The sequence below is a fragment of the Zosterops lateralis genome (assembly GCF_965231275.1).
Source record: "Zosterops lateralis genome assembly, chromosome: 6".
NCBI lineage: Eukaryota > Metazoa > Chordata > Aves > Passeriformes > Zosteropidae > Zosterops > Zosterops lateralis.
Genome location: NC_139761.1, coordinates 46,740,385 through 46,767,218, shown reverse-complemented (window position 1 = coordinate 46,767,218; position 26,834 = coordinate 46,740,385). Strand labels below are relative to the sequence as shown.

The 26,834-nt window shown below is 42.0% G+C and overlaps 1 protein-coding gene across 9 annotated transcripts in view; it reads right to left on the bottom strand.

Annotated features, from left to right (window-relative positions):
- BRSK2 (BR serine/threonine kinase 2) overlaps positions 1–26,834 on the bottom strand; it is a 305,794-nt gene that overhangs the window by 13,659 nt on the left and 265,301 nt on the right. For 4 of the 9 annotated variants that reach the window (XM_083864353.1, XM_083864355.1, XM_083864356.1 and 1 more), the window contains 7 exons: positions 22,341–22,401; positions 17,868–18,480; positions 16,672–16,720; positions 11,933–12,056; positions 9,823–10,003; positions 9,090–9,179; positions 665–712 (listed from right to left, as the gene is read on the bottom strand). In XM_083864353.1, the coding sequence (XP_083720479.1) occupies positions 665–712; positions 9,090–9,179; positions 9,823–10,003; positions 11,933–12,056; positions 16,672–16,720; positions 17,868–18,480; positions 22,341–22,401 (1,166 nt within the window). The remainder of the gene's footprint in view (positions 1–664; positions 713–9,089; positions 9,180–9,822; positions 10,004–11,932; positions 12,057–16,671; positions 16,721–17,867; positions 18,481–22,340; positions 22,402–26,834) is intronic. The other 5 variants (XM_083864358.1, XM_083864359.1, XM_083864360.1 and 2 more) reach the window with 3 other exon arrangements.

Below are 26,834 nucleotides of genomic sequence, written 5' to 3'. Positions count from 1 at the left end.
TTTCAGTGGGTTCACTCCTCCTCCAGCTAGAGACACAACATCCTTCCCCAAGTCCAGAGTGGAACTACGACAGTTTACACTAGCCAAGTGTAAACACATAATATGGAGTGTGTCTTATGGAAAATTTCTAAGGGTCACACCCCAAGGACATCTAGGGAAGAAGGGGGTGGATGCAAAATGGAGTTATATAACACAGCATTCCTGTCTCAACAAATAGCAGGAAACCAAGGGAGACAGCAGCTAGCAGGGCAGCATTCAGCTTCACTGCAGAAAAGGGACTGAAGAATCATGAATCAACAGCAGCAAGTAAAGAAAAGAGGAGAAAAAGAAATCAGGAAACAAAAAGAAAACCACTAGCCTGGGTTACAGTGAGAGAGGGTATCTCAAGTGTAACACCACACATTTGTGCTATGAAGGGGAAAGCTGTGGTGGAGCCTGTATATCTGTGCATGGATGGGGAGGAACAGAAAAAGGGATATGTGCTTGTGTCCTCCAGGTGAGGGAAAGACATATTGAGTTGTTACGGGGTGGGGAGTCTCGAGAAGAGCGTGAGGGAGCAGGGAGAGGGAAGGGGAGGAGGTGCAACAGGACAGGACGGCGCATTGTTATGTTGCTCAGCAGGGGCTGGGGAAGGTGAAAAGGCAGAAGGGAAGGAAGTTCTTACCACATTTGGAAAGTCTGCCAGTCATCAACTCCATACAGTTAGTGGTGTCTGGATCATAGAAGGGAAAGAGGAGGGAGGGAGGGAAAAACATAAAAAAAGGTTTCCATACCTCTGTGCATAAAGTAGTAACTTAGCACATTATTACCTGAAGCAGGAAACATATACATATCTTGGTGTTTAAATAACCCAGACCAAATTCTGCCACCCACTCTACGCCAGTACAAACCTGGCCCTGTGACTGAGAGTGGAGCTGCTTCGGTACTGCTGCCTCCACTCACCCCTTTATCATAGCTAGAGGTATTTATGAGATGTGGGAAATACTCTGCCACCACATTAGTAAACTATAAGCCTTGAATACAGTGTTTCACCTGGCTAGCTTCGCAAATTAGCCTGCAACAGCCAGGAAATTTTCAGCCAGTTCACATATCTACATCAAAAACCTGGAGAGAAGGAAGAAAACTAGCCCTGTGCTATTGCACATGGACTTGTACAGCTCAAACCCATCTTTTAAACCCCAAAGGATAATGTCAAAGTTTCAATCTAACCCTCTCATTCAAGTGTAATCTCCTACTCCTCTTGCTTTCAAGGTCGGTGTTCACAGGCAATAAGTGCTTCTGGAAAGGGTGGCAGAATCTGGTCCTAAGACATTACTGTCCACTTTGTGTATAGCTCCCATTGCCACAGATCCTGGGTGCTTCTCACTCAGGTGCAACAAGCAGAAGGAGCTCCACATGTCAGCTTTAAAACAGAAAGGCCCAGCCCAGCTGGATGCTTCCATGTGGAACCTGCTGGCAAGCCAGATCTGCTGCTGTCATCCAGGATTCCCTTGCATTTGAGATCTAAATCACTGTGTTCCTGGGCAATGTGGAGTACTCACTACTGAGCAGGTGGCTACCAGTTAAAGCACTCAGAGCAGTCTCAGACCTTCTCTTGCCTGGGCTCTTGATGAACACTTGGGTATTCAAGAAATAGGCTTCTTGGAAACATACACATATATGTTAAAAATCCCTAATTGCCAGGAAGTTCTAACTACTCCCTATCTGCTAGAAAGTCTGCAGGACAGAGGGGAAGATAATTTCTCAGCATTCCACCCCTTAAATATTGAGAAAAATAATTTCATAAGAGGAGGGAAGGAGTGCTGGATACACTGGGGTGAGCTGAACTCATGCTAGAAGAGCATGGATATGCACCTCCTCTGATGCAGCCAGGCTTGTACTGCACAGTTAATCTGGGAAAGCATGGAGTAGAGAGGGCAGCTGCTTGGTCCAGTGGCACTGGTCAAAGCATCTAAGCAGTGGTTACATGTTCTCCATCCCTGAGGCTAAAGGTGGGCTGGCAGAGGTCAGTGGGAGATGATACCCATGGGAAGTTCTCTCAGAAAGGCACAAGATTGAGAGAAGGAGAAAGAAGGATGGATGTGAAGGAGAGAACATTCAAGACCTAGAACAACAGAGGTGTCAGAGAGGCCAGGAGTTTACCTGCTTTTGAAATTCTTTGCCTGGTCTGGCAGGCAAAGAATTTCATATACAGCACAATCGCAACACATTCCTCCCTGAAGATGCCTAGCAGGTTTGAGAAGTGCCTACAGTTGCTGATCGAGTCAATGACTAGAACTCACACTCATGGGTCTGTATTATTTTTTTTTCTTTACTAACTTGGAGAATTTTGTTGTCTTGTGCTTTTCAGGGGCTCCTGTCCAACCCCTTAGGAGTCACCTACCCTTTGCGGCAATGCAGAGTGATGCAGATCTATAGTGGAAGACCCCAGAGTATTCACATGACCCTTAGCAGAACTTAGCTTTGAACAAACATGTAAGAGCAAAGAAAATCTCAAATATTACCAGAAAACTTCTTTCTGACTCCCATCTCCAACACCTGGAATTTTCCCCTCAAGTGTATCCAGACTAACTGGCCACACAGTAACCAGAAATGTGGAAACATAAAGTAGTATTTGGATAATGTCGCAGCAGGTCAACACTGTGGCTGGTTGCTAAGATCCTCCTGAAATTGGTATTTCTGTTTCCTTCTTCATTTTAACAAATTAAAAAGTAATCATGTCTCCTTTAAATTAATACTGCCTTTTTCCCTAAGTCATTTGCAGTCAGCACAGCTCTCTTTAGTACTTAAAGCCGGTTGTTTCACAGGTCTATATACGTTTTACATTTTCTCATCACACATGCATTTGCTGTGTGATTAGAATACAAGCTGAGACACCTACACACACAAAAAGGATTGTAACAGAATCTTTTTGACAGCAGAGTATCTTGGGCTCTGGACCTCATTTGGTTCTCAAAAAAAGTAAATTTGCATGTTTGAGGGATAAGGAAAATTTTCTGAAATATGAGACTGTGGGGGAAAAAAAATCAAACTAACACTAATAAAACCTCTAATTTGTCTTTCTTAAGACTTTTATACACAACTATGCTTGAAATTCTCTGCATTGTCAGGGCTAGGCCCAGGAACTGCACAGGAATTAATTTTTATTTGTAGTGTCTTTCCAACACCTGATCAGTTTGTTTTTCCCCCAATTCATAAGGCAGAGACAGAGCTCATACTGCAGCATTTGAAAGACACAGTGTTAATGTATCTTCAGCTTCTCTTTTAGAATAATAACCTTAATACTTCTTTCATTTCCATCATACTGTAACAGCTGCTTTAGTAAACACTCTATGTGATAAAAGATTTTAAAGCAGAAGTTTTATTCTAATCAGAAGTCTTAAGATATAGCTTCTGCTCATGGATAGTAATCCATAATCTAGTGACTGTGGGATCCAGGTATTATACCTGGAAGTGAATAAAGCCAGGGTCCAAAGGCTTTTAACTGAGAAGCACTGATGAGTCATGTAACTGCATTTTTAATCTGTCCTGTTTATTTTTTAAATTAAAACGTAGTTGCAGTGTCAGCTCTCAATCCTTCCGATGATAAGGGAATTCCTTATTTTATAGGAATTGCTGGAAGTCACTCACACTTTGGATTTGACCAAGACTCTTTCATAGAAGACACTCCCTTCAGTTCATTAACAGATGCCAAAAGCTTTGGTTAAAATAAGACCTCCCTTCAAAAGGCCAAACAAGCTCTAAATCCATTAAAAACTACTAGTGGTCTGTTGATTTTTCTTTCCCAATTTTCTTTATTCTTTAATTTCTATCCTACATAAATTTCACAAGGAAGCTGCCTGGTTTGTGATACCTCTCATATCTCTGAGACCCATCCCAGCCCAGGAAATCTCACCCAAACAGCTGCTCCTCTGAGATCTCTAAATCCAGGGCTGGATCCCAAAAAGCACTGAGCAGCTCCTGCCAGATGCTCAGAGTCCCCAGTAAACACTTCCACTAAGGAAGATGATGTCAAGGGAGCCACCAGCTCCTCTGGTCCAAGTTATCATGCAGATTGAAATTCCCCAGTGTTTTTGTGCTTATTTGAAATTCTCTGTTTTTCTATCAAAACCCTGGAGAGCTTAGACTTTTTTCTACATGCTTTATTTCTGGACTACCAGTAACTATTTCAGTTAATTTTAATGAAGGCTGTTCAGTAATAATACTAAAGCTGTTTAGCAAAAACTCAGTGCTCTGCCAATCCAACCAGGCATTGCAGGGCACTTTTTGTAGGTGGAACTATGATAGCAATCTGAAGTAATTACCCTAGACACTACAAGAGTGTAAGGCATAAAGGGTCACAGAAGATTGCAGGAAACAAGAGAAACTTGGGCTCTGAATGAATCCCAGAAAAACTGACCCACAATCCAATTCCAGACTGGCATTTGCAGAGTCCTTTTTTTTGAGTCTGCAGCTGGAAGTTTACCCTGCAAAGCACTTCATTTGCTCCTTACTCCCTCTTCCACCTTGATAAAATCCTTCACACATTTGGAAACTGCTGTAGGTTTCTAACTTTTTTTTTTTTTTTGTAGCAATTTGCCAGCCTGCAGCTCTTGTGAGCCATAAAATACCTGGATTTCACAGATCAGTGCTCTAGCAAGAATTTGCACTGCCCTGTTTTGAAGCTGGATATGGTCTCTAAACACTTGTTTATGCTGATGAAAGGCACTTCCAGCAGTAACAGTGAGATGCTCTGAACTTGGAGATGTCAATAGTTAAAATCTGATATGAAGCCAATAAATGTTATAAGAAAACAGAAGACCTTTTACAAAGAAGTTATAAAAGTTATTTCAGTATTGCTGATTGCCCAGAACATGGGAAAATGGGAAAAAATTCCAATATGTACCATCCCACACTTAAAACCGAAGCTCAGAGAAGCAAGAAAATATTAGGGAAATAAAAATTGCTCCCCGTGAATGATCACAGATGGCTTTTGCATGTCCCTATTCACCAGCTGCTACTATTACTCTTTCCTGCAAACACATCAGAGAAAAACAGACCACGATTTAACGGAAAGAGTGCTGGGCTGAAACAAAGGAACAAATCTGAGATATCCTCCTCCATGGAGAGAGATCTTTTTATCCCAGCAAAATGCAGTGTGCCTAGGATCACCTAAGTAGAGATTCTGAGAATAAGGGCCCTAGATGGAGCCCTTCATGGACAAGAGACAAGGATGATGCTCTCACAGACAGTGAGACTCCCTCTTGATCCCAAAGGAGTCCTTCCATGGTCTCACTGAGCATAATGGCTTTTGTGATACCAGTAACAAGCACATATGGACAACTAACTATTCTGGTTCAGATCAAAGGCCAAAACCATCTGAGAGTCAGACTTGATGTTCCTTTCAATCAGGGTCCCTTTCAGCTCAGAATATTCTGTGATCTGGTGCTCTGTCTCCCTCAGCAGCCCCACAGACACCCCGGAGTGAGAAGAGCAGGCCAAGCATACAGAACACTTCTATCACTGCTTCACTCACCACTGTCAGGTCAGAAATTTCCTGAACCTGCTGTAGTTTCTCTGTTTAGCAATCCCACAAAGATTTCTTTGCAGGGAGTTACCCAACCTCCCTGTGACTAAGAAGTACTCAGGAAGATGAGTATCTGTAAGCTCCTCACATTCAGATCCTATTTCAGTGAGGACTTCCACCAGTTCTAGATTACATAAAGACACATTTTCCAATGGCTTTTTTGGTACTTGGTTTCCACTAGCTTATGCTGGTCTCTAGTTTCTTTCATTAGGAAGAAAAAAATGAACAGTCAATCCCTATCTACTTGTTCTATGCAAGTCATGAGTCACAGACCTGCTTTTGTCTCAGCAGTTATGGCACAGAGGTCCTGAAACATTAGGATACAAAGCTGGTATGTGGCACTAAATTTGTCCATCGAGACAGTGGATTATAGAAACATTACAATAACTTTTGGAATGGATTTAATTTATTTATGCTTTTTTTCAGGTAAGGGAGGGAATCTATTTTCCTGCTTCAGAGTATGCCAGAAGAAATACGCACAGCCAGTTTTAGAAAGGAAAAATGGAAGTGAATGAAGGGATATATGGAGGAAGGGATAATAATAAGGTGCTCAAGTGTGACACAGAAACACATCTGCCTAGATCAGGTATGTAACAGGCTCACACACACACAGATGCATGGGCAACATGACATCTACAAACACTGTTGTCAACTGGAGGAATGAAAGAGAGGAAAATGCATTCTGAAACCCAGGCAGGCCGGCTCAGGGGGCTGGGATGCTGCACAGCAGATCAGAAGGGCAGCAGAGAGAATGATTCTCACTGCCATATGTTCATTAGGCCTTACTGTTCTGCTTCATACTGAATTCATTAAATCTTCCCCTTCTGCAGGTCTCCCTTTACACACACATATGCACCTTTCAGATTGTTTTCACCATCCCACCTGTAACAGCATCAGAACTGTTAGGCAGGAGAGAGAAGACACATAGGATGTGTCCATGCACAAGGAGCTAGGAAAAGCTCCAGTACTGAACCAGTGTTGCTGGTCAGGGGACAGTACCATGTTCAGAGCCACAGACAAAGAGAGTCCAAGTGAAGGTGAGCTCAATCTGTTGCAGCAGTAGACTGCCTACAGAGTGTCCTCAAACCATGAGCCTAAAACGGGCCCAACCAGCACAATCTCTGTGTTCCATTCAGAGCTGGCAATATGTGAGGAGAAGAGAAACAGAGAAGACTTTGCTTTATTTCTAGTGAGCAATGCTGGTTAATTCCATGACAATTTCTAGGAAGATTTTGCACACGTTTCCAACCAGACACCCAGCTATGCAAGGTGCAGAATGTGAACTCTTCTGTTCTTTATCCCTTTATTCCCCTTACTCTCACTGGTTGGAGATGTGAACTACTAGGCCACTCTACTTTGATGCAAAGGTTGTCTCTTTCTTGGTAACAATCCCTTTATTTCCCTTTCCTTCTTCTTCTCTCTTTCTTGTATGCTGCTCCAACCTAAAATTTTGAGGTTGACTTCTCTCATTTTCAAGAGACTTTCATATTCCTGATCAGGTCTGGTGGTGTGATACAGAACAGTCTGGCAAACTGTCTTGTGAGCTGCCTTGCCTGGGTAAGCCCCCAGCCTCATCTGAAAATGAATTCTCATTTTTAAATTTCAAGAGACCATTAATTTTTGGTTTGCTCCATGTGGAGTTATCTGTTCCACTCTGGCATTAGAGGTCAGGCTGGGTTTTCCCTGCTAGAACAATATACTCTCATGTAGCTTCAGGCAGTAGAAATAATATGATTTTTCCATTCCAGAAACAGAGCAAAACTGTAAGTCAGATACATTTTTCATAGCAGATTATGCCTATAACATTTCCCTGAATCCTGGTCAGATGAATGGTTTTTATTCTTGCTATAATATGGCTTTCTTAGGGAGATATCCTGCTTCATATGCAAGCGTGCAAGAGGGTTCAATTTCTTCTATAGAGCCTCAGTAGCTAGCATGTATTAGGGTGAAGAAGTTAAGAGAGATCAAGTTATTTACTTTATAAACCTTTTCTTCCTCACAGGGAAGTAAGGGTACACCTCATTCCCAAAGAAATGAGGAATGCATGAATATTGTCCATTCATCAGGAGTAATATGAAATACAATTAAAGGATGCTTTCCTGTCTCAATCCCCTCATGCTCACTTAGCCCCAGCATTTCCCAAGAGGAAGGGCTGGCAGAAAATTCTAGCTGCTTCTTGAGTTTGATTTAATTTCAAAAGCCCAGGCAGCAAAAACCTGAATCAGTCATAGTTATAGTGTCCTTGTTTTCCCTGCTTCTGAATATAATAACCCATGTGCTGAGCACCATTGTATTCCAGCATGCAGAAGGGTCAGGCAGTGCTGGAGGCCAAAAGCAAAGTGGACACTGAACTGAGCATATTTCTCTGTCAGGTACTAGGTATTCACACTTGTAGATGCAGTTATTTTATCTTTGGATGCTAAAGCCACACTATTAGACCAGAAGGATGTAACTCATATGTGCAATGAGCCAAGGACATCTGGGACTTAATTGTAGGATGCAATGCCAACTTAACTCCCCCACTTTTGTCTTGGCTTGTTCACACAAGGGTCAAGAACAGAATCTGGCTCTAATGCATAATATTTATTTACTTCCTTTTCATCTCCCACTCCTTCTGCCTCACTGTCTTCTGCTGCAGACTCTGCTCTCCACCTTGCTCCAATTTATTTCCAGTATCTGCTCATTCTTTCTGTTTGCCTCTACTTTTCCTTCCTTGATGCATTCCCAATAGCTTATCTGCCTTATGTTTTCAACTTTCACCTTCTTTGTTCTGTCCTTTTAGAGGATAGAAGAGTTACCACTGAGATTCTCTGTGTGTGTGTATAACCACTACAGTGTTCAGAGTGAACACCTGCTACATAATGATGGGATGAGGCCAGTTTCTGTATTATCAATGCAGGCTGCCTGCACATCCAGATTGATGTCACTGCACAGAGTCACACACGTAAGGCTTTCCCTACCACCACGAGGAATCGAAATTTACTTTTCAAATAGATAAAATATAGCTTCTGCAGAACCTTAGTATATAATTTGAGCTATCACAGTATTGAGAATTGGATCACACTGCTGGAAACTATTAGCCACCTTCTGACCATATGTTAATGGCTAAGTTAAAAGTAGCTCTCAAGTTTGCTTGGGGACCCACTGAAGTTGGAGGTTTCTAAAGCATGCCTGAAGGGTTTGAAAATCAAGTATCCTCTAGAGCATGTCCCTACTCTGTGAGACTCTGGAGGTGGAGAGAATCTGGAAGATCTGTTGATGATGCAGCTTTTGATGGTGGAGTGGGCAAATGGCTCTTTGGGCGGGCAGAGGGCAGAAGCTGTTCAACTGGGGAATGCGCTGGGAGCACTGGAGAGGGAATGAGAAACGGAGGAGTAGGGTGGGAGCAGGGAGTTACTGCTCTGACTGAATGGAGCTCGTTTTTTGCTGTTATCAGAGGGATGGCCTCCCTCAGCCTCCTGCTATGAGAGGCATTTTGCCTTCCTGTCCCTGCTGAAGGTGCTGGACAGTAGAAGCCACTTACCTGATAACTGCTGCACTGAAGGCTGGTCATGTGTGCTTAACAACTGTGCCTGAATGGTTTCTACTACCCTCTTAAAGCGACGGCTTGGACCTGCAAGGAGAGAAGAGGCACAGGCAGCTGTGAGAGCAGTGGGAGCCAAGCCCACACAGAAGGCTGCAGGGGAAGGATCATAAGCATCTTCCCTTCAGTCTTGTCCCCAGAAGTGTCCTGACTGTGTGTCTGACCTTCAGCCAAAGGGACGATGGTGTGCTGGACTCAACAGGAAGAGGAATGGCTTTGGGGCTTCTTTTGTAAAGACAGAAAAGGTGAGGGGGTCTGTTTCTTTGCTGCAACCCCTGTGGGGCACATGTGGCCACCCAGAAGAAAAGGGTGAGTGCATGTTTCTGTCAGAAGGAAGAAACTATGGCCTCACAGTGCCCAGCTGAGACTCTGGGACTTTTGAATGGAACAGGGAGCCAGTATCATGAGTTACACCAAAACTGGTGTGAAAAACAGCCATCTTAGCACTAATCATGACAGTACCAACTTCACCTCTTCGGGAATCTCCTTCCCTCCCTGCATTTCCACCACTACCAACACTGTTTTCGTTCCTGATGCCCTCCATGCCCCTGACTGAATTTTCCCAAGGTTAAGCCAGTTCTATTTTTTTCCTCTGGCAGAGCAATTTGCAGGCCTCTATTATCAGCAAGGACCAAGCCAGCTCGCACCCATTTTAGAGCTTTGCCATGGTTACCTGATAAGAGTGTGAAAGTGACAGAATAGATCCCGTTCTCCTTTTGCGCCTCTCCCCCTTCTGTGTATGTTATGTCCACCTGGAACTTCACTGGCTTCTGGAAGACAGCAGGACCTCCTGTGGACTTATATTCTGCACGGAAACTTGTCTGTGAGATGACACTGTGACTGAGACTTGGGATCTGAAAGAGGTTGGTAGAAGCAGATAGTAGAACCAGCGCTAAGGAGAAAAAAATCTGCAAAATTCTGTTTATAACAACACAAATTTTCAGAATGAGTAACATTTTCTAGATTTGCTTCTAGTCTTGAATTTGTAATGTACAGTGTTCTTGTGAAATCAGTAAGAACACAGGTTGCTGGGCATCACAGCAGAATGCACTGCTGCTACCAGGACTGATCTAAATTTAAGGGTAGAATATTGGTGAAATACCCAATACACTTATGAATTTACACGTGTTGTTCAACTTCATACACTCAGTCTTTCTTTTCCTACTCATTCACCAGTTTTGAGAAATGCCTTTTGCTGAGCAAAAAGTGATATTAAGGGAGTGGGCAGAAAAGTCAGTGGAATATAAAACTAAATATAAAAAACACCTAAGTAGCCTGGTCTGATCTTACAGCTGATCCTGTTTTGAGCAGGAGACTTTCCTGAAGAACTTTCCAGCTTCAGTTGCTTGGTGATTCTGTGATGTCAAACAGACATCAGGACACATAAAGTGCCTGGGATATCCACAGGGAAAGCAAGCCTCTAAATAACTCACCCAAACTTCTATCAATATGTAAAAGAACTCTGAGAAGCTTTGTGACATCATCCAACATCTGTATATTCAGAACCATGGTGGAATTTCATAACTTCCTAATTTTCAAGCAATCACCTTTCACACTTTCCTCCAAAATTTAACAACATACTCATATTCTATTTATTGCTTCATAAAGGACCAGATTTTTTAAAAATCCAGAAAAATTACTTGGAAATCCGGTCTCTAATATCTAGGAGGAAAAATGAAGATGAGTTCTTTGAGAAGCTGACTTTAAGGGGTTAATTAGCAGGCTATGACAATGCATCTAATTTTGGATGTTGCCTTAAGAGACAATTCACTGTTTTTTCACACAAATCCCCACATCACACCTAAGCCACACGTGGGGTCAGCACAGAATCACTAGTATAGACAGTAGAACACACTGTGCCACAATATAAACCCAAAAGCACAGCTAAATGCATGAAATTGATACAGTAACATGGCTGCTTATAACCAACTTGGGATGGACACCAGTGTCTGATGTCCACTGCTGTACTGTATTTAGTCCTTGTGTGCTTGTACAGTAACAAGGGTTATGGCTGATTTTTTGGAAGAAGTTCATTGCAGAATCACGAAGACTAAAGTGGAATTCAGTATTTTATGGAAAAAAATCAATATAACAAACTATATAAGAAATTAAGTTTCCTTCTCTTAATTCTGTTGGGAAAAGTCTAATTATGTTGTTGACTACCTTGAATTGAAAAACTTCTTAAATTACCTTTACTGTGCTGACTTTTTTATCACTGGTACCTCTAGATAATGAGAACAAGGACTTTCTATGGGAAAAAAAAAGACGATTTCCCTCTGCTTTTTTAGGCTGTATACAAACCACATCTGCAACAGCTGAAACTCTGGACACTAGAAGAAATTCCCCTTCTTTCTGCCATACAGCACCAAAGAGGGGATTTAAAGCAACAAATGAAGATATAAACAGGCCTTTTGTCTGGCTGAAGTGGTGGAGGGCATACCCATCAAAGGACACCCAATCTGCTGCCGAGCCAGTGACTGTAAGGCTGATTTGACAAAGCAGCAAATCACTGTCTTGATACTGTGCCAGCAGTGTGCTCCACTGCCATGGCATTCCAAACTCTGGCATCCTGCAGGCCTTGCCAAGAAGGCTGAAATATTTTCTCACCTTAGAGAGCATTATCTACAGTTAGTAATTCACACACAGTGCAGTGCAGGCCACGTAAATTAAATCCACAGAGGATGCTTTTGAAGGACCAGAGCCCCTGTCCAGTAACATTTGGCACATGGAGTCCTGGAATGACCAGTGAGGGATGCCTCCAAGAGGCAGCTGGGGTGACTCACCGAGAGGAAAGCGTGGACTATATCAGCCTTAATGGAGCTTAGTGGTTTGTCCTTAATGACCACAAAAATCTGTTCTTCTTTCTCCAAGTTGATGAAGTTACCGAACCAGGATTTTTTGGCAAGCCTGATGTGATGAAAAGATAAAGATGTTTAGAATATGGAGCCCTATTTCTTATTTCCTACACACCCCTAGCTAGAAAAAATACTAAAAAAATACAAAAAAAAGTTTTGATGACAGTCCAGATGTAATGATATTACTATTAATAAATGGGAGATAGTATCAGAATGACATTTCACTTAGTTGAAACTGATGAAATGACAGACCACACAGCCTTAGTCTGGCAGCATGTGTCACCAACAGTGAAAAATCAGGAGCAATGGTAACTCTTCTGACTGAGCCAACATACCAACAAATACTGTATATATAACATACATATAAATCAGGGGACACGTTTCTGGTTTGCCTCCAGGGATCTCTCAATTTCTTGTGACAACATGCAGATCCTGATCACATAAAAATTTAAGCTCCTTCCCACCCAATTGCAACTCCTTTGGTGTTACAGGACTTGGAAAGATGCTTTTCTGAAGGTGTTCTGTACAATCACAAGACCTTGCTTTTTAAAGCAAGCTGTAGATTTCACTGGAGCTTCAATTTACCAGTTAGTGAAATCCACAACCATGCAAGGCCAGGACAAAGACTGTCCTGGTCATTAGTCCCATTCAGGGTGTCTATATAGTGTATGAACTCTGGCCAGCTTACAAAGGAATGAATTTTCAGTATTAAGAAAGGAGAAAACAACACCATGCAAGACACAGTTCAGGCTTTGCACTGGACAGCAGTCCAGCTCCTTAGTTTGTTCCAGCATCAGATGGTGGTTTCATCACAAAATGAAATTGCTCTGTTTTTTTCACAGTGATCGTATCAGCAAATGTTTGATTTTGCTTATTGTTTAACCATTTCAATGCACTTCATTGACATCAGCTTTTAAGTTAAACAGGCTAAAGGAAGAATGCAGGGACATGAATGGTAATGAGAGACACTATCCAGAACCTGAAAGTACCATCTCTGACAGGTGTGGTTTTGAGAGGAGAAAAGAGGCTGACAGCTGAGAGACAGCCAAAGACTTGCTGGATCAAATTAAACCCAGGAAAAATCATACTTAAATAAGCCATACTCTAGTATGGAAGAATTCAGCATAAAAATGTCAGAAATTAAAAGACCTGCCACTAAGTGACCGCCTTTTTTTCCCCCCCTCTATGGCATATTTTATAACACCAAATCCAGTTTGCAGCATGGCACGCAACAGCATGGACATTCACCACTCAGTGGAAGAAGGCAGTTTCTCCACACAAGGAGAGCCATCTGCAAAAGGCATTACTACACACCAGTTTTCCAGCAAAGCAATAAACAGCTGGAGCAAGCTGCTAGTAGCCTCACTTTCTGCAACAGAGGCTAAGAGAGAGAGGGGAGCAAACTAAGAAACTAATTTGAAGTCTAGGCCTTCAGGATAAAGAACAAAGCTTGACCTCAGCAGCAATTTGCACTCATTCCCCATCCCAGAGTGCTCCATGAATTGTGCAGCTGTGGGCCCACTTAATGCACACAGCAGAAAGACCACAACTGGAAGACTGCTCAGCTGGGCAAAGAATGATTTGCTTCATTTACTGCAGGCAACCAAAAATAAGAGTACAGAAAGATTCACTTCGGTAAAACAGTGCCCCCCACTCAATTAAAGTGGGCTGGAAAACTGTCACTCCCTAAAATATTCAAAGGCAGCTGAAACTAAGCCAGTGAGCCAGAGATTAGCATAGGGAGCAGTAAAGAGAAAGGGCCTCTCATTTAAATGGTCATTAAGGAGCCAGGGTTAGAGAGAGAAAGAAAATTACATACTAATTAGCTCCTGTGTCTCTCACACACCACAACAACTCTGCAAACCCCTGGAGAGCTGGGGCAATAGCTCCTTGGCTGTAAGGGGTCTGTGCTCATTAGTAAATCAGCACCTGGTTATCCATCTAAAACGGGTGTTTGTCTTAGGCTTGGATGTATCATCATCTGAACCAGGGCTGGCTGGATGGACTCCAGGGGTCAAGGGGAAGCATGGGCCTGGAAAAGTGTGCTTATTTAATTGAAGATCTGCCATCTTAAAATATGGCTTTTCATTACTGTATTTTCATTAATGGTTTCGCTGGCCCTACATTTATAGGTCTCTTAACAAGCACAGGTAACAAGGGCCCAGAACACAGGGAGTTTCTTTCCTGTTCAACATGGTCCGGAGTCTCCAGAATCCATCTGGGCTCTTTTCCTCGGTGAGGTTATCACCAGTAATTGTGAGTCTGGAAGATTCACTGCTAGCCTGGGCTATGCCCCAGCTTGTAAATCATTTGAATTCACTAAAATAATTTTGCTGGTGTCACATAAGATGGAAGAGATGCCAGTGGCCTCTCCTCTTTCTGTAATGAGCAGAATCAAGCCACAGCACACATGCACTGGCTTTTCTCCCCAAAGCTGGCAGAACTAGCTGTATTCATACACCTGGGGAATAGGCTCACTGAGAAGAGGGGACAGCTTTGGAGTAAAATTACACAATAAAGGCTTTTCTCCTCTTAGAGGGCATTAAGTGCTACTAACTTGGGTTAAAATGTGTATGAACTCTCAGCACCCCGAATGGCATGCTCTAGCATCTCTCATGATCAGGCTGTAAGCAGTACAAAAGCAGAGGAATCTTCTCTTACCAAGGCAAACTTCTTAAACGGGGAGTGAGATAGGAGATATGTGGGGGAGCCTGGGTATGTAGATTACACTAGGGAATCCAATCAGGAGTCCACTTGATGAAAAAGCAAAGGAATTAGCATGAAAATAGAGGCTGGTGCTTTATTACTTCACACCAGAAGTTCTCACTCCTATAATGTTGTTCCTTTTCCTACTTTTGGAGTGTCTGACCACGTAGCCCTCTGTGTTCCCTCTCTGTCTCTGAGCACATGGATCAGTAACCTCCAGAAGTTTACCTGCTTGGCATAAATAGCAGCACTTCTACTCAAGAAAATGGAGCTTTGCAGGTTTAAAGCAGCTGGAGCTAAGTCTCTTTAAATGTCATCCCTAACACATTTTCTAGGACTTTTTCACACGAGAAAGAACAGCATTACCCAGACATGTCAAAGTGTATTACCTAATCATCACGCTTGTTAAATGAATGGAAGACATTGCTGCACCAGACAGAGCTAGAACATGTATTTTTCCCTCAACCCATGAGGTCAATACAGCTCTTGATAAGGATATCTATTTCTTTCAGAAAAGAAGAAAATATGGGAAAAAATAAGACATGTGGAAGTGGGCACTGAACAACAGACATCTATCATTAAAATATAATCTAGTTCATTATTTTTTATGACTTTTATTATGTTTACTGCAGGGTGCAGCCCAATTGAACTCATTAATCTGGCAATTATACAGAAAAAGAAAAGAGGGCCTTAGGCTTTGACTTGCATCCAAACTGCCTCAAATGACAGGCACTACTTCTCTCCACCAGCTTTTAGAGTGAGTGGGAAGCAGGGAAGGCAATAAATTAACAACAAAACTTCCACCAAGATACATACAATCAAGAGAAAAAAAAATTAATTTGAAAGGTTTTCTGTTTAAATGGCTTTAAAAATACATGAGATGAGAGTATTGTATATTTCTGCGTTAATGATGTGCCAATTTTATGAAATTCTTTCATGCCTCTCTATTAGTAAATGCTCGAAAGTGTTGAAAAAACAATATATTCCATTTTTCTTCCTGTATACCTTTACTAATCCCTACTTCTCCTTCTCTTGAAGTCTTTATCTCCCTCCATGCTATTACACATAGATTAGTGTATTCTAGTATTACATATAGAATGCCCATCTCATACCAGATAAAAGCCAGGTCTGGGGCAAGTTGTGAAGACAATACCATTGTCACCAATTACAAAACTTTATCTCAAAATCCCCATCCAAGACTCATGAATATTTCATACAAGTCTCTTAACAAGAGGCCAAATTGCCTTGGTTGGCAGGCTAAGTCCATGGGCATTGGGTGCACAAACACAAGCTGTGAAAATAAAAAGGAATAATTTGGCATCTGTTGCATATTAGGAAGTGTTTGGAGCAGCACTCTGGCAGGGACTTCCAAACCTGCCACGCAGTGATGCACATTTGTGCAGTGAAATGGTTGAAATGTACACTGACTTTTAGGAATGAGTCTGGTGAATATGAAACAGCTTCTCCATGTCCCAGTACTGCTGCCTAGAATTAACACTGCGCTTATTTTCGCAGCCAAAGATCCCTCCGAATTATCTTAGCAGAGCCTCTTGCGTGCTACCCTGAGAATGCAGACTCTTCTGTTCTAAAAGCAAGACTTTTTGGTGCACATTTAGTGCCAGTATAAGTCACTGATTGCCTCTCCAGTCCCAAAGAGTGATTTACTTGACAACCAAATGAATGAAGAGAGAAGAAACATGTTCCAAACCCAGCAAATTCAGCAAGCCATGAGAAAATGAGGTGGCTACTGGGAGGCTGTTTCATCACCTGTTGACCTCACTGCCATTACTGAGGTATAGATTTTATGCAGGGTCCTCATCAAAAGAGTCATTTCACATCTCCATCCCACCCATAGGACAACAGGTTACAGATACTGATCCAGAGCAGAAATACATCAGCTTATGACATTCAGGCCAGGAAACAACACTGGTATTTGACAGAAAAAAAGGCAAAGTACTTACTCTGGGGATGATTCTGGGGTTAAATTAGACATCTCTTCTGGTGTAGGTACTGCTCATGCACAGACAGCCAAAGAGAGGGAGGGAGAAAAGAAATTTGATGATTCAGTAAACCTTCCATTTTCTGCTCGTACACCAATGAAACAATTCTGCACTCACTTGCATTTGCCCATTGCCTCTGCAGGCTAATCCTGACATTTGAATGCTGGTCATACGTCTCTAGATCTCTGCATCTAATCAAGTGATGCATTTCAAGGCTCACTCTACCCTTCCTTAGGTCATTAGGTAATCTTGCACTGGCTTCAGTGGTTTCTGGTTTAGACCCAAACACACTGTGCCAAGGCAACTGCTTTGCAATTGCTTCAAAGCCCAGCTGGATGCAGCTCAGTCACTGCTGCAATTCTCTGCAGTTCTCTCACCACCTCAGAGACAATGGCACCAACCATCACAGTTCAAAATCTAACTATTCCATGGCTGTAATTGTCCTTTCCCATGGGATCGCATCCCGGTAAAACCACAGGGTGTTGGGATAGCTGCTGCTGCTGACGTCCAAGGATAAGGCATGTGACTTTGGATGCCCTTTGCTGGCATGCAGAAAAGCCACCTGGAGCCTGAGGAAGTAAATTTTGCACATCTCAACACTCTAGAGACTTAGAAAACTAAACTAGGCCAGCAGATATGAAACCACTGATTGTATTAAGGAGATTTTTGCACCAATTACCAAAGGAAGCAAAAAAAAAGCATTAACCAAGATCAAAAAAGCCATGCTTCAGAAGGACAATTTCAGCCTATTGCCTCTGGCTGTCTTTTTTTTTTAGCATAAGGCTCAGCCTGTGGCTGTGAAGAGGCAGTGGAGCACAGCCACGGGGGAAATGGCTGAGCCCTAGGTTCACTTGCAAAGCAAGTGCAGAAACTGAAGACAGATTTTTCTTGTGGTCTATGAGCCACAAAAGGGATAGTAATGGTTGCATGGCTGGAGTGTGAAGTGGGCTCAGGAGATGTTGTTGGAGCAGAGGCAGTGGCACAACAGAACCTGCTCATGTGTGGGTTAGGGCTTGGCTGATGCTATCACTCTCATTTTCCAGACCAATACTCAGTCTTTGGTACATAGAAATTGCAGAGCCACAGACAGGTATGAAATTCCTGCTGAACGTCTGCTCAAATCAGAAACCACTCTGTACGTCTGGGTGAGTACTCACCTTGTAATTTCCGACGATGGAAGCGAGGAGACCCCAGGAAACTATTCTTGATGGAGTTGAGCCGTGTCCTCCAAGGCATTCCTCCAATGCTGGGGCTGGATGGTGGTGTTGGGTTGGGTGTGCCTGCTGGGCTCTCCTTTGGCGTATGAACAGGTGTCCCCTTGGGGGTAGGGAGGGGACTTCCCCTTGGAGAGGGGTGAGGGGTGACCTGTATGATGGGGATAGATTTGGTGCTTGGGTCAGTACTAGAAGGGAGCAATCTAACAGGAGACATAGGGTTGGTCTGCACTTTAGGAACAGCCAGCTGTGGGTTAAAGCCGGCAGCAGGTGAGCGGCCCTGAGCGTTCTGCACAGGGTTGTTCTGGGAAGAGGGGGCGCTGGCATTGCTGGCAGGGAGTGGGTTGGATTTAGTAGACTGGAGTGGTTTTTCAGCCAATTTGCTCTTGGATGGCAAAGTCTGCGTCTTTGGGTTGGGCTGAAGTGCTGGCTTTGGTTGGAGTACATGTCCAGGCCTGGAGGCGTTCCTACAAGCATCAGGGTCCAAGGAGACTTGGGGTCGGGGAGAGAAAGGGAGGTCGGAGGTCTGAGGGGGGATGAAGAACTTTCTGATAGGCTACGAGACAGAGTGTCCATGCACATCAAAAACAGTGAAATACGCAAAGAGCGGGCGAGCAGAGAAAGGAAAGTCAGAACAAAATCCATCCGAGTCACAAAGATGCACCATGTCACAAGGAGACACAGGAGATGGAGGTGAAGGGGTAGTGGGGGGGAGGGATTTTGCAAAGAAACAAAAACAAACAAACAAACAAAAAACAAAAAAAAAGACATGCAGTTAGCTGGGAACACAGCATATTCAACAACAGCAGCAGCGGCAGCAGCAAGAACAACAGTGTCATAACAGGCTTCATCATATTAACCAACCACGTGTCAGCAAAGGAAAACAACAGAAAGAAAAGTACAACAAAGGAACAAGGAAAATAAAGAAAAAAGAAAAAAAAAAAAAAAGAAAAAAAAAAAGAAAGTAACCAAGAAAAAAAGAAGAGAGAAATGCCATCTCTCTAGGATTGTTCTGATTGCCCTGCAGTGAGAGAAGCACGATGCTGTAGGGAGGTGAGGAAGGGGAAGAAGAACCACTCAAGCCACAGACAAATTGAGATGTGCCAAGAATGGGACCACCTCTTTCAGCTCCATGTGCCCATATGCAAACCCAGTAGAGAGATGAGATCAGAACAGGTGTGTGATACATACAGAGTGGCAGGGGATACACACAGTTACTGCACACACCAGTCAGAACCTCTTTCCTTCCACTTTACCCCTGGCTGGGTAATGCACCAGTTGCAGCCACCCATTGCAGAAAGAGGGAGAAAAGGGAGACTGATGCCACCTGGGCAACTATTGTCCTCCTCTGATCTGGAAGGTTAAATTGCTCAGCCTTCACTTGGAAGCTTCAGAGCACACAACACCATGAGAAATATATGAACTCAGATTGGTGTTTCATTTTTAAACTGCTACAGCAAAAACTTCAGTAAGGTCTGGTAAATCTATTTATCTGGGAAGAGATGATACTTTCCATCAGACTATGCTTCTCCTGCAACATCCCTCATTGCATTGAAGGATAGCTTGATAATTGGAATTTCTGTCATAAAATCTCAGCAATATTTGCCATTAGGTCCCAAGTCTAAGAAGAGGGTGGGGGGAACCATTGTTTTGTAAGACACAGTTTAAAAAAAAAGACAAGCAAAGTTCATAATCCATCACTGAGGTATCAAAATGGGATTATGATTTTTTTTCCCAAACAGGAACATTTACAAGTGTTAAGAGGTTATTTTGGGAAACCATTCATACTTCGACAGCAAACAGCAATAGACAGACTTGGAAAGGTAGAAGCCTTTTAAGGGATATTAGCAAGCTAAAAATCACATTTAAACAAATAAACAAAAAAAGTCCTTACAAATCATTGCTATTACCACCTTAGATTACAAGTACTGGAATAATTGTATAAATAGAAATCACTACTCAAGATATTCAGCTTTGGTCTATACTTAGATTCTGATTTCTATGAAGTATTACCTAGGAAAAATTACACCATTACCATTATTATTCTCCATTCTTGACACCTAAAAGCCGTAATCAAGAACTAACCAGACGTACTATGTACATGTAACTTTGCCTCAAATCTCAGTCCCAGGTAAACACACTCACTAGGGAGTTTCCTTCCTGGGTGTGATGGATTAGCACAATGTTGCTGTATTTAAAAATCTGCAGGAATGTATTTAAGACTTATGTCTTAAAATTGGGGTTAGGCCACCAAAATTAAAAGAAAATCAGTACATCAAAATATTTGTATTACTATTAAGATTGTAAAGTTAAACCTAAGTCTGCCATGTTGCTAAATTCTCATTGCCAATGAGCAAGGAAGGGGAAAAGATGAGGAAAGCAGTTAATTTGTGGAAGTCACTATCGGCATCTGACTATTAACTATTCGCAAATGACACTGAGGGATAAAACTCAACGACCGTTAATTGCAATATTTCCTTGCAATTTTCCTGTCTTACATGTATGATGGTTTGAGAAGCAGATTTGAAAGAAATAAAGTAAGATTCAACTCCTTCTTAAGCCATTAAGAATCTGAAGAGGCACCCTTAATTACCACATATTTAATAATGAAATGAAGAACAAGATTAGGTCTTGATTTCAACTGGTGCAATGTGGAACACCATTAGCAAGATCTTGTGAAATTTGAGAACCTCTATTTGCTGCTGAATTCAATTCCTCATAGAACTGAACCTAAGCAGTGCAAAAAGTGAAAGGTGTATTTGTTTCTTAAAGTATGTTCTCTTTCAATAATCTAAGGTGCTATTAGAAGCATAGGTAAGGATGTTTTAAAAAAAATATGATTTTTATTCCAACATTTCCTTTTAAGCCTCAAATGTGACCTGCCTTAATATCATTATGATCTGCTGAAAATGCCCCCTGATTGCTAAATCTCTTTGAAGACTATTTAATCAACTGCCTACTAAGTAATAATGGCAAGATACAGCGACTATGGGACAGATCTTGTCAAACTTATTCTTTGATGTTGTCCTACTGAGATGTCAGAAATTGATCCCAAGAGATCAATTATTGAAATCAAGATTTAGGTTTGCTTCACTGGATGCTTATTTTATGCACAAAGCTGTTTCCATCCTCTTTTCCAGTATATTTTGCAGTGGCATAAGAGTTCTCAGACCTCCGTTCCATTCCATTGGCAACCAGCAGCCCCAGTTCAGAAAGAAGGAAATGGACCTTCACTGGTGCCTAGAACTTTAAAGACATAGCAGAGACCACAAGAACACTTATGCTGGTTTCAAAACAGGATAACAATTGGCAGGAGCCCAAAACAGGTTTCAGAAAATAATTCAATCAAGCAAAGTGCTAGAAGCTTTACTAAACTATAAACTTAAAGCTGACAGTCTGTCTTTATTCACAAGAATTACACAGAATATTGGTGTGGAACTGCAATTTCAAATACTTGGAATACTGATGTTAGATTCATATAACTAAGAGTAGATCCATAGATGTATCCATACCTTAAGACATGGACTATATAAATTTGTAATGGGGGGTAGCATCTTCTCATGAAGTCATGGGAGGTATGTAAACATCCTCCAGAGATTCTGGGCCAGACATTTAGGTAACATGCACTGTCACAGCCCAGTGGACTTTTTGATGACATCTAGACTTATGTTAGGCACTGCCGTCTTAAAGTGACTTAGCTGACCTTATCAAGCACTAGGAATACTCACTTTTACCCCTAAAGCAGTTAACAAGGAGACCTCTGTCATTGTATTTAGAAATTGTTACAACTTTGCAACAAATGTACTATCAAGCATGTGTTGTACTGGCTGAGTATTGGTATTAGTTGAGTATCAGTATTTAGCTGACTGCATGCTTAATAAGGGCATGTGAAGGTACCTTATTTATAGGGATTTGAACGTTCTTTACTCATCCTAGTCAGTCAGCTACTTACTTTCCTTTTAAATTTGCTAGCCCTCAAATTTGTGGAATTTCTCTGACTTCCTAATATGAGCTCTTCTGAGGGAAACAGAAGATAACCAGCATGGTTTGGGTCTCTGCTGTGACCTAATTGAAGGCAACTATGAAATGGTTCCTGATCATTTGGTCTGAAACCAGGCTGTGTGCAGTTCCTCAGCTGGAAATGGTGTGTTTAGTCATAGAAATGTTATTCTGTGTGCTTGTGAGACTGAAAAAGGGCAGGGGCACAGTGAGATCCCTGCTAACAATGCAGGGAACATGTAAGAGAAATTCTCCACTTACATTTGTAAGTAACATTTCCCTATGAAAATTTACAAGCTGCCAAGGAAAAGCAAAACATCCCAGCTAAGAGCCACAGCTCTGGAGCAACAGATGTCAAAAAGCATCAAGCATGTGTGAGTGGATTGGACCAACAGATCTTGAAGCAGCACCACTTACCCTTGGACTGCTGAGAGGACTGGTGGAGAGCCCAGACGATGCTCCGCTGATTGACCGAGACCTGAATGGACACAACAAGGAAAACATCCCTCAGAAAACTCAGACAAGTAACAACCCTGAACACCAGCCACCACAGGCACAGGCATGAAGCGAGGAGGAGGAGGGAGGCTGTCACTGGAAAAGGACATAACTCTTTCTTTTCTTTCCTTTCACTATTGTCATGCTTTTCAGGTGTTCTCCCCTCATATCAAAGAAATGGTGTTGCTCTAGGAGAATACTATAATCCCTTTCAATTGAGGCAGTTGCTACTTTCTTTTTGGTCATCAAGCACATGGAAGCTACTAGGTCTGCTCTGTGCAAGTTGAACAGCTCAATTCAAATGGATGGTGAAGACATTCATACTTGTGCTAAGAATTCTGTTTTGCATGGTGCTGGTGGTTACAAAATGAGACTTTCTCTGCCACAAGCAACATGGAAAAGCACCATGTGTACAAGGCACAAAGGTAGGGAGTTCTTCCAGATAATTAAAACCCCAAGACTCCTTGACTCAAGCACACAATCATTTCTTATGTGATGACTTCTCACTGAAATGTAAGATTGCATTGGCTTAGCCCTTTCCAGCTTCTCACTGGTGGATTTCCCATCTCTGCTCTCCAGTGAGATTTCTTGCTGCCGCATTAAGGAAGCCAGGTCTTCTCTGTGGAAAATGAGTTCTGCTTTTGTTGTGATACTTTACTAGTATCAAAATTACAGCTCAGGTGCCCCCAGAAAGAGGTCAATCAAGGGAGAGTGAACTCTCCTATCTGCTGACAAGGTCACCTATACTGATAGTGGTCTTATGCTCTCCAGCAAAGGCCACCTCTGAAAAATGTCAGCTGCTGACAATAAAATGTGCAAATGTGCTGTGCTAAACATGGTGGAAGAGCAAATAGGGCAGACTGCACAAACATTTCAGCAGAGGAAGTTTCTAGGAGGAGGGCTGCCTCGCAGAAAAAAATCTCTGCACCTTACATGTGCCTGTACAAGTGAGCCCCAGAGGCAGCTGCTTTCTATCATTTTTAAATGGAAAGAAAGTTGTCTTGAAGACTGAAACATCTTATAGGAAAGGATTTGGCTAAGAACCTATTTGTTCAACGACTACCATGCAGCAATATGTCAACATAGCAGATCTACCAATGTTTCCTACCTATAATAACCTACCTATAGTAAGAGCCATGAAAGCAATTACTACCCTTCAGGTAACAAACCTGAAAAGGTGGAATTCCTGTAGAAAACAGAGTGCATGGGTGTATATGTTTTAATATGTGTCTGTCTGTGTTTACACACATACATATTAAAAACTGATATAGGTCAGATACTTGAAGTCAGCTTACATGTAAGAATATAAAACAAATTTAGACCATGAACTGCATCAGTTTACTTGCTTCTGCTGTTGTACAATAAAACAAAAATAAACGTCTCTAAAATGGTTTCCCAGACATATATTATCAAACAAAATTGAGTAATAGGACTCTTTAAAAATGTTCTGTTTTTTCTACTTGTATCCTCTGCCCTGATGGTTTTCTTAGCATCCCATTGCAGTTTCTAAGTAGTTTCACACTAATTAGGTGAACACCAGAAGCCCACTCACAGCACACTTTTTTGACCAGATTACGCCTCAACTGGCACCATGAAAATCTGGAGCAGTCATTCTATGCAGAAAATCCCCACTTGGATTTTTTTTTTTTTTTTTTTTTTTTTTTTTTTTTTTTTTTTTTGTGCCTTGCTGCAATCTGTCCATCATAGTGCAGCAGTAAAAAACTAGAGGCTCACTCTTGGCATTCTTTTGCACTAGATTAAGCCTAAATTTGTACCATCAAGATCTGGGCCACTCATAAAGGTTTATGCAAAATAATTTTAAGGGGAGAACTGTCTGCTCCACTTTTGAAAGACTACTGTATATGCCTTTCCTGTAAGTGAAGTAGCTGACTGCACCACAGATGTGTTGTGCAGATGGGAAGTCCATTTAGTTAAAACGTTCCTTGCATGAATCATCAGGAAAAGCTTCTTCCAAACTATGAATTACAAGAGGAGTCTACAGATTATGTTGGACAAATGTGGAAGGCATTCAGGTGCCCAGAGATGCAGTTAAACACCAACTTAAAGGAGATGTTCCCACAAACTCTTAATGGTGGTGGGAAAGTACTCTCTGACACTCACCTGAATTCCAGGACACTTGATTAAAAGTTGCACTCTGCTATTTCCTTTTTGCAATCAGGTGTTTCCAATAGTCCTGAATTATCCCTTCCCAACACCACTGCCTCTTATTTTTTTACAAAAATGATCACACACATGTAGGTCAGCCCCACCTCCCAACTCCCCATTCTTTACTGCATGCAATATTTGAAAAATAGCTGTTGTGTACTGTGCTTTCATCCAGCCTAGGAGCCTGAGGCAGGGGACATAAGAGAGAGTTAGTATGAAATCCTCCTGGAAATGCATTCAGTATCCACATGATTGCCATTGAACAAGATTTATTTCTGCTGCTGATTTACATGCAAAATACATAAGAAGTAAAGTAGGCCCTATAGCAAGCTTCAGTTTGTCCACACTGGAAATTGCATATAGGAGCAGTGGAAAGAGTTTAAAGAAGCCTGTGTTCAATTTAAGTGTCGAGGTGAAAAGAGAGCTGTACATTTTCAGAACTCTTGCTCCTTTACCAGAAAGTGGTGGTATGGAATATGACACCAACACTGAGGAGATTTTCCTTGCATCTTCCTCGATTTAACAAATCTCCCATAATTTACCTTTACAAATGGGACATGATTCTCAAGCTGGCTATAAAAACTCAGTACCATGCCTTACTACATCGTTCTGTACTCCAGTACAAGAAGTGCTAACAAGCAAAAATGACAGATCTGTCCCTCTCATCAAGATCATTTCAGCTGAGCCATGCTGTAATTCAGTTTGCAAAAAAACCAAAAAACCAACACATGCACTGCTCCTGTATCTCAGAGTCAGGTGGACAGAACTGGGACAGGGCCAAAAAAAAAAGAATGAAAAGCTTGCATTATGCTGAAATGCTGTAATGAAAGAACAGGAATTTAAATTTTTAGCCCTCTCACCAGGAAATGAAAGTTTGAGGTCCTACAGGCAGCATTAGTACGGCAGACTCTTATGTCTTATGCCTTATGTGTGGAAAGACGTACAACATCATCTCCATGGCTATGAAATAAATTTATTTAGTGGGAAGTGTTTATTAGTGAGTAACCTCCTAAGAGTCTTTACAGACATTAAATGTTACTGGAAGTATTAAATCTATAATTATTCCAATAACTTGATACTAAATGCAACAATCCAGGAAACTGTGAACACTGCATGTGACTCATTTTGCTCTGTGTTTAGCATTCCTGTATGCTTCTTACACCAACTCAATGGAAGTCATCAAAAGACTGTTGAAAATACAAGCAGGAAAGACAGAGCAGTTGCTCAGATAAAGAGCATTCCTTCAAACACAACTGCCAGATTTAGAGACCCAAAAAGAGACTCTTTAGTCCCTTACAAAGTGACACAGTTGTTTTGAAAAGCCTGGAGGGAGGAATTCAAAAACCCCAAAACATAAGGGAGGCAGACCCAAGGTTTAGGAGGGGGAAGATGCAGGGGGCACTCTAAACATAAGGTGGACACTGAGATCATTGCAGGCTATTCCTTCCATTCCACAAACTGACAATAACCTGGAGACAGCTGAGCTATGAAAGAGAGAGGCAGAGGACTGAAACGCACTGTGCATGGTGTGGACTGTAGTTTGTAACTGTGATGATTTTATACCTTATTCAACCTATTTGATAATTCAAAGTATCAAAGTTAAAAGGTCCTTAATTTTAAAGTAATTTTGTACTAATTTTAGACAGCTGCTGTCAAGAGGAAGCCATACGAGGCCCAGTTCATGTCAGACCAGTGTTCTGAAACTGAGGGGCTTGAATCCAGTTCCCAGCTGGTTTCAGAGAATGCATAATCTCCTGAGAGGTGCAGGGCTGAAGCCTGACACCACTGAGGTGCAGACAGAGAGAAACAGGAGACAGGAGAGCACAGCTGGCCTGGTAACTGCACCACTTATGTAGCACATGTACAGAGCATCCCTTCTCTCAAATCAGTTCCCAAATGCTTTAAACAGTGCCCCTGCTAGGACACACCAGTAGAACATAAAGGCTTCACAGCACAAATTTAACATTTAGATCAGATTTGACATTTGTTTCTTCTTTGAATAACCATCTCCTAGAACTTTTTCTTACAATCCAAGGCGAGTTTGGTACCTTGTTGCAGTCCCAGCAGAACTTGCTTTCATAGCACAGTTTTACCAGGATGCTGAATACAGCCTCTGAGCTGGTCAAGCTGGAGCCATGCTTCCAAGAAAGGGAGCCTGCAGCATGCATGCAGCATGCAGTGATGCATCAGACTTGTGTCCCTGGGTGAAATGCCTTAGAAATTTTGAATTAATTTGATTCCATGTGTGGT